At 43.9% G+C, this 16779-nt stretch overlaps 1 protein-coding gene across 2 annotated transcripts; it reads right to left on the bottom strand.

Annotated features, from left to right (window-relative positions):
• Window positions 1–346: 346 nt before the first annotated feature.
• slc49a3 (solute carrier family 49 member 3) lies at window positions 347–16263 on the bottom strand. Of its 2 annotated transcripts, none has more exons than XM_030739507.1 (10): window positions 15822–16263; window positions 10735–10893; window positions 8359–8575; window positions 7362–7438; window positions 5799–5936; window positions 4791–4907; window positions 4381–4533; window positions 2438–2595; window positions 1811–1914; window positions 347–1450 (listed from the first exon to the last, which is right to left on the bottom strand). In XM_030739507.1, the coding sequence occupies exons 1-10, from the start codon at window positions 15978–15980 to the stop codon at window positions 1275–1277; spliced, it is 1458 nt and encodes a 485-aa protein (XP_030595367.1). In that variant the 5' UTR covers window positions 15981–16263; the 3' UTR covers window positions 347–1274. The 2 variants fall into 2 exon arrangements, with proteins under 2 accessions (XP_030595367.1, XP_030595368.1); XM_030739508.1 differs by lacking the exon at window positions 15822–16263 and adding an exon at window positions 15618–15744.
• Window positions 16264–16779: the final 516 nt, after the last annotated feature.

Genomic DNA, 16779 nt, shown 5'->3' with positions numbered 1-16779 from the left:
CTCAGGCCGCCTGGAGCCTGGAGCCTGGCCTAAAGTGGATCATCCAGCGGGACAATGATCTCGAGCACAGCAGCAAATCCAACACCCCGATGCTGTTCCACGTCTTTGAGGGGTTCATGCACACAGATTAAAGTCACACAGAGAACCATTACTTCAAGTTATTACTGCTCAACAAGCTGCTGAATCACAGCAGACACGTCCTTTGTCACGTGACTGCGTACGCCTTCGTGAGCACGTGTTCAAAAGTACCCCATCTTCATGAAATAAAACAGCATCAGTATCAACGGGCCTCTCGGCTCTTAGTGTAAAGAAAACAATGACATGAAAAACACTCCAGTAACGCAGGTAAACAAATTTATTCAATAAAAATGATTTATAAACGTGTCCTTTTTGTAACATACGTGTCATTAAGCACCGCACAGTTGTAACAGTTTGTCTCATTTTATTGCACAAAACCCACACGTGTCAACTTCAGATAATCTGCAGTCCTAATGAAGGCCGCACCTTTACAACAACGAGGCACAGTTACATTTATTGTGCTGATTTTTCAGCTTCAGGCAGTCGCGCTCAGAAAACCTGCTCACCGAGCAGAGTTATTCAGTGTTTGACGGAGGCTTGTCAAACATGTAAAACTCTGATGGCCACATTTACATGTTAAAGTATTTCAGCGCGCCAGGACGACACGACGAGTCATTTCGAGGACGGACCGACGGCGTAAAGTCAGATCGAGTCTTTTCTGCAGTGCCCGGAGTCATGTGACCCGGCGCTTTATTAGTTGGCTGCTCACATGCAGAAGGATCAACATGTTAAATTTCACCTAATGCATAAAACGTGAGTCTTTCCGAGCAGGCTGTGTAAGGAGACGCCACACTTCCTCCTGTGCAGCTGCTGTTTCCTACCCGTATGAACGAAGCGCCTGCAGGCCGCCTCTGAGCCAACGCTCCTCACCTCAGGAACACTTGGCTGGGTGAAAGTCTGCACTGCCCTTTCTAGTATTAAAGTAACATTTGTTCTTATTATTACCTTCATCAAAGACAAGTTTCCATAAAAATGAGAAAAAATAATTAACATTAAAAATTATTGTGCGTATACACGTGATTAGCAGACAAAGTGGCTGGAAAACAATCACTTATATACATTTCTTTCCTAGAAGAAACTTCTCCGAGTGTTAAAATTTGGATTATTACATTTTCCTGTCAGAGCACAGGAACATCAGGAACATCTGGATTTAAAACATCTGCTGTAGTTCACGCTGGCACGTTCCCTCTGCTGTCTCAGCAGCTTCGCCTCTCCACGATCGGAGCGCGCTCAGTGCCGGATACACTGTTGCTCTCTCTGCTCCCGAAAGCCGCTCGTTCTTCGGCCTCCAGTCGTCTGTAGCGGGTGTGGAAGAAGATGAGGAAGCAGCAGGTGAACAGGGTGCACAGCCCTGCCATCACCATCGTGGGCACTGAGGGCGGGAGACGGCAGGAAGGAGTTTTAGTACATTTCTGGATCTGATGCATTTTGTTTCTTATAGATGAGTCTGTTTTCATCTGAATTTGAATGTTCTGAATTGCTGATCAACTAAAATGAAATTAAAAGACTTTTCAGGTTATTATGACCAACAGAATGAAGTCAGTAACAGCAGTTATCGTTGAATGCATCAAAATGTTTGAGTGGTGAGCTGTGAGTGCTTTCAGCAGGGTGCAGGTTTCCGTCTGTGCACTTTAGGTCAAACTAAAGCATATCAATAAACTGTGCACGTTTGACCCCCCCTGCTTTAATCTGACCAACAGCAGGCAGAGGTTTGATGGGTCAGGTGACCTACCCCTCCAGCTCAAGGCTACATCCCCACAGGTGGACAGGGGGGAGTCGGCGAGCCGTTTGGTCAGAGCCTGGAGGAGGACGATGTAGAGGACCGACTGAACCTGTCTGCAAGACAGAAACAGAGACAAATATCTGAGTGTCGGAACTCAACTGGACATTTTTCTATTTACTTTCTATTTACAATCAACTGATGTAATGCAAACAGCTGGCAACAGCAGCAGAACCAGATGCTTTATTACACACTGAACTCATCAGAGGGCGTCTTCATGTGAGGTTAATAACATACAACAGTTTTAGGCAAAACTCAGTAAAACCTGAAAACTGATCAGTTAGAATTTGACCTCCTGGGATTATTTAAAGTAGGGGTCTCAAACTCGAGGGCCCCTGTCCTGCAGCTTTTAGATGTGTCTCTGCTTCAACACGCCTGAGTCAAACATATGTCATTAGCAGGACGCTGGAGAACTTGACTGCATACTGAGGAGGTAAATCAGCCATTTGACTCAGGTGTGTTGGATCAGGGACACATCTAAAAGCTGCAGGACACCGGACCTCGAGGGCGAGAGTTTGAGACCCCTGATTTAAAGACAACACTGTGCATCATGGGTACGCAGAGCTCAGACAGCCGTACCCTGATACGAAGACGAGTCCGGCCGACGTGGCTTCTCCAACAGGATATGAACACTCCACCGACAGCTCCATGGCAACCGGGTAGATGGAGAAACCGAAAAACCCAAAGAAGGAGCAGACGGCGGCCACGGCGGCTTTCTGCCGCGGCATCAGAGACACCTGAGAGGCGGGCAGCAGAGAGAAAGGAGGGAAAACCTCATTTAGAATAAATTTGTCCTAAAAGTGACATCTGTAAGTACAGGGAGCCCCAAAAAGAGTGGGCTAATAATTTTCCCAATTCTCCCTCAAATGATCTCAAATTTGAACCAAGTCTGTAAAAAATAACCAAGTTTTTTTTTTTTCACTAGAAACAGTCAAAGAAGAGCGTGCGGAAAAAATCCAATGAAACCACAGCAGCTGGAAAACAACTGGAAAATTCAAAGAGGAAAGCTGCCTGTGAGGGGGAAACGATCCGGACGACATGAAAATCTACATCCCTCCGAATTTCTTGCTTGAATTTTGATAAATTAATATTAAAATAAATAAAATGTTCCTCGTGTATTTACACAGAGATTTAAAAAAAAACAAACTGTGTTTCAAATCAATAAACTGTAGACTTGGTTATTTTGTTGCTTTCTGGCACTCACAGCTTTTTATTTTCTCTCTATTAAGTCAAACACATCATAAAGCACTCAAAGAGGAAATACTCAAATAACTGCCTGCTGGATCTGAAGATGCTTCTCAGAGGGCTTTGATTAAATCCACTCTGAACATCCTCATCTTCTGCCTAATGTTACAGTAAAGTCCATTTAGAATGAGAAAGTAGTATATATATATATATATATATATATATATATATATATATATATATATATATATATATATACACACACTGTATTTATATAGTGATTTAAATGATGCTATACTTTACCTAACCGCTGCATTAGTGTGACAGAGCATCAACATAACCTGATGAAAATAAAAACAGCCTGTTCTTCAAAGTGTTTGCACATCAAACGCTGACGCTCATCATTTCACGCTGTACTGCATCCATACTACATGCCAGCCTCCGAGAGGCATCTACCAGCTTTAATACAGACAAAATATATATTTCAAGCATCTGCAGCAGATTTTTGGCACCGTGTTAAATGTGTTGGCACACAGGTTATTTCTTAATACTTTAGATTAAGAAATAACCTGTAAAATCTGCTGTGAAATGCATAAAAAACACATCAGGAGCTTCAATTAATGTTCACATCAAATGCCAAAATTGTGAGACTTTAAAAAAATAAATCCATAATTTCCTCGATTTTCATCACAGCAGTCTATGAAGTTCACTCAGAACAGCAAAAACTACCCAGAAAGTTCTGAGAAGGGTTCGAGGTAGGCCGTGGCAGCTCAGCTTTTACAAGCAGGATGAACAGAAAAACACCTCAGACTGTAAAACAGGTCAAAACCCAAAGCGGACGGGCTGCACTGGGTTCCACTCCCGTCAGCCGAGAGCACAAACCTGACGCCAAACTGGGAAGCTGCAGACTGTAGAGGCTGCAGATGGTGCAGTCACAGTTTGGCGTGAATCAGTGGATTCATCCCGCCTTGTGTCACAGATGGTGCAAGTGTGGGTGTGGGGAGCGATCGCTTGGATACCACAGGCTGCATATAAAACACGGGCTTAGTCACTGTGACATCACAGATCCTACAATCGGAAACCTCGACATCAGTTTAGGGAACTGCTATGTTAGTTTTTGAGAGGCCCAGTGCAGAGACTCAGTTAGCTGAGGGGAGCCACAAGGAAACAGTCGTCTCAATCTGGTTTCATAAACTTCCACTTTTCTGGGACCAAAAGCAGCCGCTATCAGGGCGTTCTCACATTAGCTGAGCCATAATGAGTCTAACATCTCTGTGGTCTGTCGGTGATGTCAGGGACCAGCTGCTCTGCTCTGAGTGATAAATCAGTGTTCTCACCACTGAGAAGGCGATGCACGCCACAGCACAGAAGCTCATGTTGATCTTTATGGCTTCGATGAACTTCTTGGTTTTGTCGACGTAGAGACCCAGAATGCCGGCGCCGATGATGCCGAACACGATGAAGAGGGCGCCGCACAACCCAGCAAAGTCCTGCAGTGGTCAGATTTAAATGATTCGTTAAGCAAATAAGCAAATTAGTCTTTTTTTTTTAATCTAAAGCTTATAACATCCAGCATGAAAGAGTGTGATAAGCTTCCCTTGTTAGAAAGATCTGTGAAAGAATCCATTCATGGTATTTTTTCACATTTTTCTTATTTTAATTCCTTTCAGAGCTGTAAAGTCACCAACATCCAGCCCAAACATTTTTAAATGCATCTCCCTGCGGACATCAGTCTGGTGTCACTTACGTTGGTGTATCCATGCACACACAGGATCTGATCCAGCAGCGTGGAGAAGCAGGTGAAAACGCCGATCCCCGAGCCGAAGCACAGCAGCAGGATGAGGTAGGCTCTGTTCCTCAGTAACTGCAGAAGAAACAGACCGGACGTTCTGTAAGAGGAACCTCAGGGGGAACCAAGCACACTGTGGCAACATCAATACGGGAAACGTGCACAGAGAGGCTGAAATGAAGCAACAGAACAACAACACGCTGGCGGTCGTTTACTCCGAGTACACCTGTCACAGGAAATGCAAACACCAACTATTTATCTATCTCGATGTGCAGAGGCTGCAGACATAATGCACAAACTGTGTTGTTGGGAAATATGATGCTAAAACCACCACTGTGCATTAATAACAAAGAGCGCCTTTTATATAAAAACAATCAGAGCAGGTGGAGGGAAAGTATCAGCGGCACGTCTGAGAGGAAATGTCACGGATGGAGTGAGAACATCCTCACATCAGACGCACTCATCAGCGCCTCTGTTAGAAACATCGCTGCTGCAGCTGGAAATGTCAGTCGCTGCAGGAACGCCATCGGTGCAGCTGGACGAGCGCTCGCAAATGTCAGCGTCAGAGGAAGGACCGCCGCCGCTGCTGGAAATGTCAGAGCCGGGGTTTGAAACTGATCATTGTTTTTAATCATTTAATATTTATGTCAATGTGAGACGCCACTAATGCGGGTCATTAACTTTTTGTTCTGCTTTTGTGTTTGTGGTCCGACCCCTCCCCGAGTCAGACGTCTCTTCCTGTTAAAGGGGAGCTCTTCCTCCTCACTGTCGCTAAGTGTTTGCTCATGTTGCTGTGTTCAGCTGATGTTTCTCTGCACGTCCATCACCAGGTTCCACTCCTTTATCATCATGTTTTACATTTAGATCCACTTTAAGGGTAACTGGTTAAATGGGTGGAAGCCATGCCTCGACCTCTCTTTGTGATTTGGACTCATTAAATATTTACATGTATCTTTTTTTTCTTACCAGTTTGATTCCCTGTATGAACGGCTCTGACCCAGAGGTCTCCGCACTGGCTGATGGCGGCGTCGGAGGGGTACTGCTCCGTATCCCCAGTGTTGCTAGGAAACAGATGATGCACGTCGGCACTGCATAGGCCAGCAGCTAGAGGAGGGGAAAACACACATAATGCGAAGAATAATGGGCGATCCGACCTTAAATCAATCACAATTTAGAAGGTGAGGAGACCAGAAGCAGAGATCAGCTGCTGCTGTTTTATGTGCAGGACAGGAAGGGGCAATCCCACAGTTCCCTGCGGCAGTGCCCTGAATCTAAAACAGCAGCTTTTTAAATGTTTTAATCATTTTGCTTTTAGCAGACAGTTACCAGTCGAGAAGGGCTGGGGGAGAAAGGGGAAAACAAATACTGTAATGATAAATGGGTGACAGCAGCTTAAATCACATGCAATTTATCATCATTAGCAGGCGAAGTGACCAGAACCATATTTCAGTTTTATGTACACTGACAAGCCACAACATAAAAGCCACAGACAGGTGAAATGAATGACATTAATCATTTTAGATCAACAACATTTTCTGCTGGGAACACAAACTGTATATAAAAGATGAACACAGCCACCATGATGTCACCAACTGGCTTTTTTTAACGATTCGAGCTGAGTGTTTTAGCCCTCTCTGGTCCTTTAGACACTGGCATCACTTTTCACACCTAGAAGCTTCCTCCATCTTTAATGTACAGTGTATAGGTGGGAAACAACAGCACTCCCCGAGGGCAGCAGCCTCTCTGTGTAATGCACAACATGACACAAGTGTTGGCTTGGCCTCAGAAAATCTCATGCTAACTGTGCCTGTGCACAAAAGACTCCTGGAGCACCACAGGACACCCCCAGGCCTCCTGGATTTACGCTCTGACGGGTCAGTCCTAAAAACATTATACCAGTGGTTTTAATTTGGCGGCTAATCAGTGTTTGCATGTGCCCGATTGGCCTGTTGCATGCTGGGATATTTTCATTTCAGTTATATCCCTATTTGCACATCTGGCAGACACAGAACCTCATTAGCATTCACTGTTATAGAGCAGTTTGGCCTCCACCCATCCCTCCATTTTCTGCCACTTACCAGGTTCAAGTAACGGAGGTACTAGCTAAAGAAGAGAAGCACTCTGACCCCTCTCCCCAGCCACCTCCTCCAGTTCATCTGGGGGGACACTGAGGTGTTAGCCAGGCTAGCCAAGACATACAATTCCTCCAGCATGTCCTGGGTCTGCCCCAGGGCCTCCTGAAAGCCCATGCCTCAAACACCTCACCCATAAGCCATCCTAACCCACCTTCACTGGCTCCTTTCAATGTGGAGGAGCAGCAAGTCTACTCCAGGTGCCCCCAGATAACTGAGCTCCTCACCCTCTCTCTAAGGGAGAGGCTCTTTCATTGTGTGCATCTGTCACAAGAACCAAATCTTTTATCACCTCAGCCTGGTTTTCTGATTACTGGCTGCTGATCCTTAGTGTCCTCACAGGGCCGGGAATGTTTTCACACCAAACACCAAAGGCTTCTTTCTTTGTTCAACTCACCAGCTGTGGGATCTGGACAGATGTTTTAGCCATCACAGGAGAGATGATGTTAGCGAGGAGGATTCCCAGGGGATTCGCTGAGGACAGAAAAGAGAAGTGGAACCGAGCGTTACTCTGGTTTCTGTCGGCGCTGTCGTATATCACTTTCTGTTCCCTGTTTCAGTCACAACACAGAACACGTGAGCAACATATCTGACCTTAAATCCTGCAGAAACTCCACCATCAGCCTTCACATTACTAAAACTGCACAGTTAGCCGGTGGTCAACAGAGAACAGCCTTAATTCAAACATCGCTTATTGATTTTCTATCGTTCCTGTTGCCAGCAAATTCCATGAAAACTGGAGGAAGACTTTCCTCAGGAACAAGTGATCACCTAACAACTTAGAACAGGTCCTAACTTTCTGTGACCACTCGTAATGTGGTGAAGGAGACATAAGACAGAAACAAGGCACGATAATCCTTTATTAATCCTACAGCAGGGACATTTATTTGTGTCTCCCCCAGGGAATTCTTTTTGTGAATCCACCTGATGCTATAAATTTAAAACTGATTCAACAGACAAATTCCCTGGAACTCATTCTTAACTAAAACTCCATCCATCCATCCATTCATCCATCCATCCATCCATCCATCCATTCATCCATCCATCCATCCATCCATCCTCTCTCCTCCGCTTATCCGGGGCCGGGTCGCGGGGGCAGGAGCCTAAGCAGAGAAGCCCAGGCTTCCTTCTCCCCAGTCACCTCCTCCAGCTCATCCGGAGGGACCCCAAGGTGTTCCCAGGCCAGCCGAGAGATATAATCTCTCCAACGTGTCCTGGGTCTACCACAGGCCCCGTGTTAGACAGGAGTTATTTTTATAACTTTATAAAAATAAAATAAATAATAATAAAAGAAGTTCACATTAAGTTAGGAAATCTTTACCCCTGCATTTTTTTAATTACATATGACGAACTTCACACTCAGTTCTCAGTAAAATCAGCAGAAAATCACTCACCCATTGAGGCGATCATGTTAGCTGTGGCCCGCTGATGGTCGGGGAACCACAGGGCCGCCAGCTTGGTGGGAGCAAAAATAATGAGGGGCTGAGCCAAAGCACCAAGGGTCTGCCCCAGCATCACTATCGGGTACCGGATTTTAAAACTCTCAGCCCCGAGCGTGCCGAGGAACCGCAGCAGAGCTCCGAGCATGTTCAGCCAGGCACCCAAGATCAGCTGTAACAGTCAGACAGCAGGAGGGTGAAAGTTCAACACTGCAACAGATTCAAGAGAAAATCCCTTCATACACTACATCACCAAAATAATTCACTCATCTGCCTTCACTCAGCAGTGAAGGCTGCCTTCACTCAGCAGTCAGACCACGACAACAAATCTTATGTCTCGAGATGATTTTGGCACCAGCGCTGGGGTCACTCAGCAGGTCGGGCAGAGACGACACAGCAACACAAACCCAAGTCCACGAATCCAGATACATTTAGTCGGTGATTGAACAAACAGCTGGCTGAGTAATGCCATAAACTCGAGGTCGTGTTTAGCTTTTGTTGTCAGTAGATGCAAATGGTAAATTCAATATATTTAATGACGATAAATTAATTGATAAAAGATTTCGGAATGTTAATCAATAAGAAAAACTTGTCATGTGCACGTGTCTGTATGAAGACAACAGAAATGACTGGACACACACACACACACACACACACACACACACACACACACACACACACACACACACACACACATGAACCTGAGTAACATCCATTCTTAATCCAGAGGCTTTAATATGATGTGGGCCCACCCTCTGCAGCTATAACAGCTTCAGCTCTTCTGGGAAGTCTTTCCACAGGTTTAGGAGTGTTTATGGGAATTTCTGCCCATTCTTCCAGAAGCACATCTGTGAGGTCAGACACTGATGTTGGAGAGAAGGCCTGGCTCACAGTCTCCACTCTATTTCATCCCAAAGGTGTTCTATCAGGCTGAGGTCAGGACTCTGTGCAGGCCAGTCAAGTTCTTCCACACCAAACTGGCTCATCCACGTCTTTATGGAGCTGCTTTGTGCACTGGTGTGCAGTCACGCTGGAACAGGAAGGGGCCATCCCCAAACTGTTCCCACAGAGTTGGAGCATCAAACTGTCCCAAATGTCTTGGTATGCTGAAGCATTAAGAGTTCCTTTCACTGGAACTAAGGGGCCGAGCCCAACTCCTGAGAAACACCCCCACACCATAACCCCCCCTCCACCAAACTTTACACAATGCAGTCAGACAGGTACTGTTCCCCTGGCAACCACCAAACCCAGACTCCTCCCTCAGGTTGGCAGATGGAGAAGTGTGATTCATCCCTCCAGAGAACACGTCTCCACTGCTCTAGAGTCCAGCGTGCTTTACACCACTGCATCAACGCTCTGCATTGAGCTTGGTGATGGAAGGCTTGGATGCAGCTGCAGCACCCATTCCATGAAGCTCTCACTGTTCTTGAGCTGATCTGAAGGTCACATGAAGGTTGGAGGTCTGTAGTGATTGACTCTGCAGAAAGTTGGTGACCTCTGTGCACTATGACCCTCAGCATCCTCTGACCCCACTCTGTGATTTTACGTGGCCTACCACTTCATGGCTGAGCTGCTGTCGTTCCCAATCACTTCCACTTTGTTATAATCCCACTAACAGCTGACTGTGGAATATTTAGTAGTGAGGAAATTTCAGGACTGGACTTGTTCCACAGGTATCATCCTATCATGGTAACATGCTGGAATTCATTACTTTTGGCAGCATGGTGTATCTGGGAGTGAGAAATAAGTATCAGAAAGTTTCTGAAGGTCTTCTCAGAGATCATCTTTAACAAGGTGCAGTTTACCTGACATTCACTAACTCACAGGTGGAGGTAACAATCCATGCTTTCTGACTGAGAGGTCAGCCCCCCCCCCCCCCCCCCCCCCCCAGCTGGTTGGACTGGTTATTGGGAAGCTAAATCCGGTCTGACTGCTCTGTTTATCAGTTCACTTCATCTTCTGTTTACTTTAAACAAATAAAATTTATAGACCACCGAACTTCCTGTGCAGCATTTGCCTGGAAGACGACTCCAGGATGAAATGAGCACGTCATAGATACGTGACAGTCTTCATTCATTTTTAGCTTGTACTCCTTCAAGCCTATCCTTATATACTTAATGAGGCATCCTGTTTAGCCCCCCCCAGAATTTCCTGGATGCAGCTTCTGCTCAAAGCCCCACAGATGCAGCACATCTATAAACTATTAAAGTGCTGTTTCTTTCCTCCATACGTCTAAAATCATTCACTGCTCAGTTAAAACGATGTAGCCATAAAAAAAACGACCCTCTGCCACACTCTGAGGTGCACACAGTACAAACAAAGCAGGTGTACCGTTGTCCGTAGTCCGAGAGTATCCAGCATCCAAGTGGTCACAAAGCTGAGCGGAATGGCCACCACCATGAAGACCAGTGATAACCAGTCGATCTCCTCCAGAGTGACGTCCAGGTACTGGGCAGACTGGTTCGCCACTGGTGCAAAGGTAAGCCATATCTGAGAAGACACAAAGATTTCTATTCAAAAAGGAGGTCTGACTACATCGAATAAAAGCTACTCTGAAAAGTTTCATACAGTTTATTTAGAAGTTGAGAATAGAATCAGTTTGAACTGAAGTATAAATTAAATATATGCTTTTTTATGATGATTTAATCAGCACAGAGGCAGCTTTTATCAGTTACTGATGTTATGCACTAATTAATCCTGTTGTTCTTCTTACTATTTTATCCTTCGCCCCCTGCTGTGTGGATGTTAATTAAGACTGAGATTAATTTTGTCAGTTGAGATATTGATAGTATTGTTAATGGTGTTGTTCTGCAGCAGATCTACTGATTCATGTTCCTGAACATGTTTTTCCATCTGTCTGGTCTCTGATGTACGGAAGCTTGTTTCTGCCACTGGAAAAAAAAAGTGTTTTTTTTTTTTTTTTTTTTTTACATCCATAAGTCAAAATTTCTGTTTTTTATCTCAAAGTTTTAACTTAGTTATAAGTTTCAGTTGGCAAGGTACTCAACTCAAAGTTTTGAGATCATATCTCTGACTTAGCTCTGCCCGGCACAATTTTTTTTCCAGTGGCAGAAACAAGCTTCCATATATCTGTAGGCTGGAAGAGTTGGCAGCGGTGCAGATCACTTCACTGCTCACACTACAAGAGATTTTTACACTTAAGTTTATACGCTGTTAATTATTAAAAGTATGTCAGTAAATGCGACTTTGTTAGATTCAGGCCTTTTTCTGGGAAAATGGGAAACATAACTGGAAGTCCAGCACATAAGGAAAGCTTCAAAGTCAGCGTTTGGTCTCCTTCCTGAACTCTCTCACAGCTTTCTCGACCTTCCCCTCTGGATGAGTCACCTGATACCCTCGGCCCTCTTATTACAAATCTAATTAATTCCTTTAAATTAGAGAAACAAGTGACCACAGTTGGTTAGACCAGTTTTTACCAGTTATGTCAAACTGCCAAAGCAGTTATCTTATCTAAACTGGACTACAGCACTTCTCTGTATTTGGGCCTTGAACAGTCATCTCTCCATCGTATGCAGCTCCACGTCCTTTAACAGGTACTGGGAGGAGGCATGATCACATCACTCCCAGCCTCACTTTGGTCATAAGCTTTCTACCCCGTGACGTTTGGTAAGTGTAGGCCGAACGGTTCTCGAGTTATTGAGCGGACACTTGAACATACGCCGCCCGTAAATGTTGCATAGAAATAAAATAAAATCAGATCAAGTACATATAACAAATAAGACATTAGATCTGACAGGTGTGGTCGTCTTTCTAATATAAATTGTCAGCACATCACTGATATAAAATATGGAATCTGAGATGAGGCTGCTCGGTGCAGTTTTAAATCCAGCAGACGGGGTAAAGCCCGGATGACCTTTTGTAAATCTGCACCGTGTAAAGGCTTGCAGTGACTCCAGCTACTAATTTAAAATGTCAGCTCTGTCAAACTGAAGGTTTGTTTCCAGCAGCGTGCCAACACCGATATTTCAGTAGCTGCTTTCTATCCAGTGCTGTCAGGTTAGTTTTGCACAGGTGGACAATAATTTGACTAAAGTGCTTCATCGCAGGGCAATTCAGGTACACGTGGTTTGGGTGCACTTTGTTATATACTTTTGATTACATGACATTACAGACAAATGATCCCTGTGCTCCTACTCTCTAAGTTACTTCAGTATATTTTCTCAGTGCTTCCAAACCGGGTACAGTTTGTACTTTCGTGATCAGACTTCTGGAACATCTTCTAGTCTCATGATCTACACACAACTTTATATAAAAGGAAGCAAATGACAAGACCTGCTCAGAAGGACATTATTTCTATAAATGATTCTCACTGAGTCATGTGAGACATTTCTGCTCTCACATGACACATGACTTAGCATGCATGAGACAGGAAGTAATAGGACACTTTCATCATACTCTACAAACTGGGCGAAGCTACAAAAGCTGCTGAGGTGGTGAAAAACAAAAAGCCTGCAGGCTGTAGAAGATTCTCTGATACGTTCACCTTGATTGTGCCTGAAGAACAGTGAGTTTATCAGGACTGTAACATTTACTCAGCTGCTGTGAGGAAAGTTTCCATCCACTCATCATGGGCATGGATGTCAGGGTAATTTGGGTTTTTAATGATTCTTTGAACTGTTCTTTTTTCTGGGTGGAACGACTGTAGAGCACACATCGGAAAAACAAGTCTGAAGGCCTGTGAACTCCCCATCAGTGATCACGTGGTTTCTCTTTACCAGTGTAGAAAGGATTTCTTTGACAGCACTCATCGGATTGACCGATACTCAGAACAATGAGTATTGATCCGAGGAACTCGGTGACGATCTAAGGAGGAGAACTGCAAATTTTCATAAATTGGGAAAGTCTCTTGGAGCATTTCTAAACAGCTGCAGATTCCAAGATCATCAGTTCAAACAACTATACTAAGTAGAAGTTATTTTAATGTGTCACCACTTTGCAGAGTTCTGAAAGAAAACCCAAACTGTCACCCTAAGATGAGAGGAAACTGGTTTGGATGAATGAATGAATGAATGTTCAGGAGCAAAGCAGGAACCACCGAGGTTCAAGCCTGCTGTGAACTGGAAACTGCTGGAACACCAGCGTCACTGTCAACAGTGAAGCCAATTCTATATCATCGGCTGAGAGGGTGCCGACCAAGAAAGAAGCCCCTGATCCAGGATCAGCACCTTCAAGCTCGACTGAAATTTGCAGCTGCCCACATGGACGAGCTAAAGGCCTTCTGGAGAACAGTTATTGAGCAAGGTTTTAATAAATGTTATGCTTATTCAAACCTGTTAAAAAGGACAGTATCCACAAACGACAGTATCCTTCCTTTAACTACATATATAACCTGTAAACCTACCTGGAACCCGGCAGGTGCAGCACTAGCAGTATACTTTGCAGTGTGCGGTGCTGATACACAAACAGACTTAATGAATCTGACCTGTAAACTCTGCTCTGAGACCACTAAGGCAGCACCAGCTCTGGTCTCTGTTGTGTGGACAGTGAAGAAAACCTCATTTATGCTGAGCTGAGGCGAGCCGGTCAGCTGATTTGGACACACAATGCCAGTCTTGTCCCCACCAGGAAGGAATGTTTCTAGAAACTTGTTTGGTTACAGGTCAGATCAGATCAGAGTATTGCTTCCTTTCAATTCAGCGTGTTTCCATGTATCACACTGCGCTGAATTTACACTTTATGCAAACTTAAGCATCTAAAAACATCAACGCGTGCGCCATAACCGAAGGAAGCGCGCACTTTACCTAAAAATTAAAAGTCAGAAATATCTGTGGATATTCTGGTTCCTGAAACTTTGTGTGAACATTTAAAAAAATGGTAGAAATCTGCCCCTTATTGTTCTCATACTCAATAATGACTGACAAGACAAAAAAAAAAAAAAAAAAAAATATATATATATATATATATATATATACACACACACACTTCAACAAATTTTCATCCACAATTAGCAAACTGATCATTTTTACATGACGAAATAAATTAACTGTTTTGATTTGGGATTATTCATAATCTGGGATTATATTTGTCCATGTTTATAGTAACTTTTAAGCACTTTGATTATAAAGTAACATGTTTGAAGTTCTTTTTGGATGCTGTATGTTTGGTTTGAGCATAAACATGAAACGATGGTGTGGAGGAGAAAATGCTGATCATCACACTTAGTCTCCTGCAGTCAGGGGAATTTTTCTTAATGTGCATAAAGGAAAACTAAAGTCAGGCACAATTTACCAGTATTGATGATAATTCTGATATTTGAAAATGAAAACAAGACATCATGGTTAAATATGTGCCTATGATAAGACTGTAAAGAGTCCAGCACAGCCTGGGTCAAACACTCTTCAGTTTATCTCCTGCTTTAGTGAAGCTGCAGCTCATCTCCAGCCGTTATGAATGACTGCTGGAAGGTAACGACCGCTAACAGCTTTTCTGTCACAGTGGAAACTTCTCTGACACACGGAGTAAAAACTCACTTCCCACAACAAGCTGGCAAAGTCTGAGTCACAGCTGGTAACTTTGTTTCAAATGTTCTGTCAGCACCACGAAAATATTGATACATTGTCAATTCTTGTGGCCACGATGATCATACAGTGAAAATCTGATATCATGACAGCCCTACATCTAAATATTAGAGGGGGACGTGTAAACCCTGTAACACAGTTTCATGTCTACATTTCAACAGAACTTTAATGCAGATCATGTACGTGGCTCACAGTCTGATGCACTCAATACCAGAGTGAACTGTAACCACACTCCCACAGGTATGTGGATGCTAACACGAAAAGAAAAAATGATAACTATCATCTGAGATCAATATGCAATATTATACACAGTGCAAAGTTCAGCAACAGTTTCAAAATCCCCTTTAATAAACATGCAAGACTAAAGGATAAAGATGGATCACCTGTGCTTCCTGGGTGAGATGTTGCATTCATGTCCTACTGGACTTAATGTTACTTAATGTTTAACCTGACCCACTAGATTGCTTCCTGAGGGTTTTCTGTAGAGTTGTTGGTTAGTGTTATTATAGTTCACTAAAACTAGATGTGAAATAAAAACTTTCTGAAAAAAAAATACACAAAGTCCTTTTCAGTGTGGTCAAATCTGTTGACCCAAAAAGGGTCAAGAGGCTCGGGTGCAGTTTTTTTGTGTGTGAATTAAATACCTACATGATATCTGTGTTTATTTTTAAATACCTGTTCTGAACTTCTGAAGTCCAGCTCCCACGACACCCATGGGAACAGGAAGTACGTGAATGAGGGAGGGGCTCGCCACGCCCTGCTTTACAATGACATCATCCACGGGGGAGTAATAGCACACAAACATCTGGGGGCACCACATGTCACGTGTCTACCTGCAGTGTTCACAAACACACCTGCGTTCACCTTTCACAGACTCACCGCTGCGTTGGAGCAGTTCAGGAGACACAGCACCAGCAGCACGAACCACCTCCTCCTGTAAACTCTGAAAAGCAGCGCTTTCACGTCCGTGTTCGGTCCTCTGGAAACTGCAGCGTAAACAGTCCGAATATCGTTGAAGGCTTCGCCGTTATTATCCATTATTATTATTATGAAAGCTTTACCCGTCGAGTCAACCAGCTGCTTGGCTCCCGGACGCTGTACAAAGACCCAAGTTTGGGCTGCTGTTGGTCCAAAAGGCCCTGAAAGCTGAGAGATGGTGTCTGTCTACTAAAACAACAAAGTGAATCCATTCTGCTATCTGCTGATGGAGCGGGAGGCCATTCCGAGTCTTAGACAGACGCCGGTAAATTAGTTTAAAGGCTGGAAAAAGTCGGCAAACACCGCCTGAGCGATAATCAGGTAACCCTCCATGTACTGTACAAAGATCCTGCGCTGAGAGGAGGAGACACTCCGTCCTGAAAACCGCCCTCAGCGTGTGAAACTTTACAAAAGTTATTCAAACTTTTTTTTTTTGTGAATGAGTCCTACCTTCATCTCCAATACTTTTCCAAAACATTGATCTGTGGATTATTTTCTCAATAAACTATTCAGTTTAGAAAAAACTGAAACATTTGGAGAAGCAAACTCTTCACTATGCTCAAACTTTCATATCAAAGAATAAAGGTAAATAATTAAAATGGTAAATAATAATCTGGGCTGGAGTAATAGGCTAAACCCAAGGTGTCAAACATGTAGCTCGGGACTCTCAAAGGGTCCAATCCAGCCCACCACGAGGCTTCACAAAGTTTCCAAATTGTAGAGAAGTTTTTTTGGAAGATGCTTCAGCTTCATCATAGATGCTTCTTCATTTCTAAAACCCAAAGCTGGAGACCCCCAGGTATTTAAACCCCAGTGGGGGCGTCCCCTTCAGAGGTGGTCACCGACCCACTATTAATCA

Source organism: Archocentrus centrarchus, chromosome 10 (assembly GCF_007364275.1).
Source record: "Archocentrus centrarchus isolate MPI-CPG fArcCen1 chromosome 10, fArcCen1, whole genome shotgun sequence".
NCBI lineage: Eukaryota > Metazoa > Chordata > Actinopteri > Cichliformes > Cichlidae > Archocentrus > Archocentrus centrarchus.
This window is presented reverse-complemented; position numbering and strand designations above follow the sequence as displayed.

Excerpts from the sequence above, each read along its gene's own strand:
- slc49a3 (XM_030739507.1), bottom strand. The coding sequence starts at position 15,980 with ATGGATAATAACGGCGAAGCCTTCAACGATATTCGGACTGTTTACGCT. Across the intron at positions 2,596-4,380 it reads CGTGCATCGCCTTCTCAGTG|GTGTCTCTGATGCCGCGGCA; the intron begins GTGAGAACACTG and ends CCCGCCTCTCAG. Across the intron at positions 1,915-2,437 it reads GGACTCGTCTTCGTATCAGG|ACAGGTTCAGTCGGTCCTCT; the intron begins GTACGGCTGTCT and ends TCTGTCTTGCAG.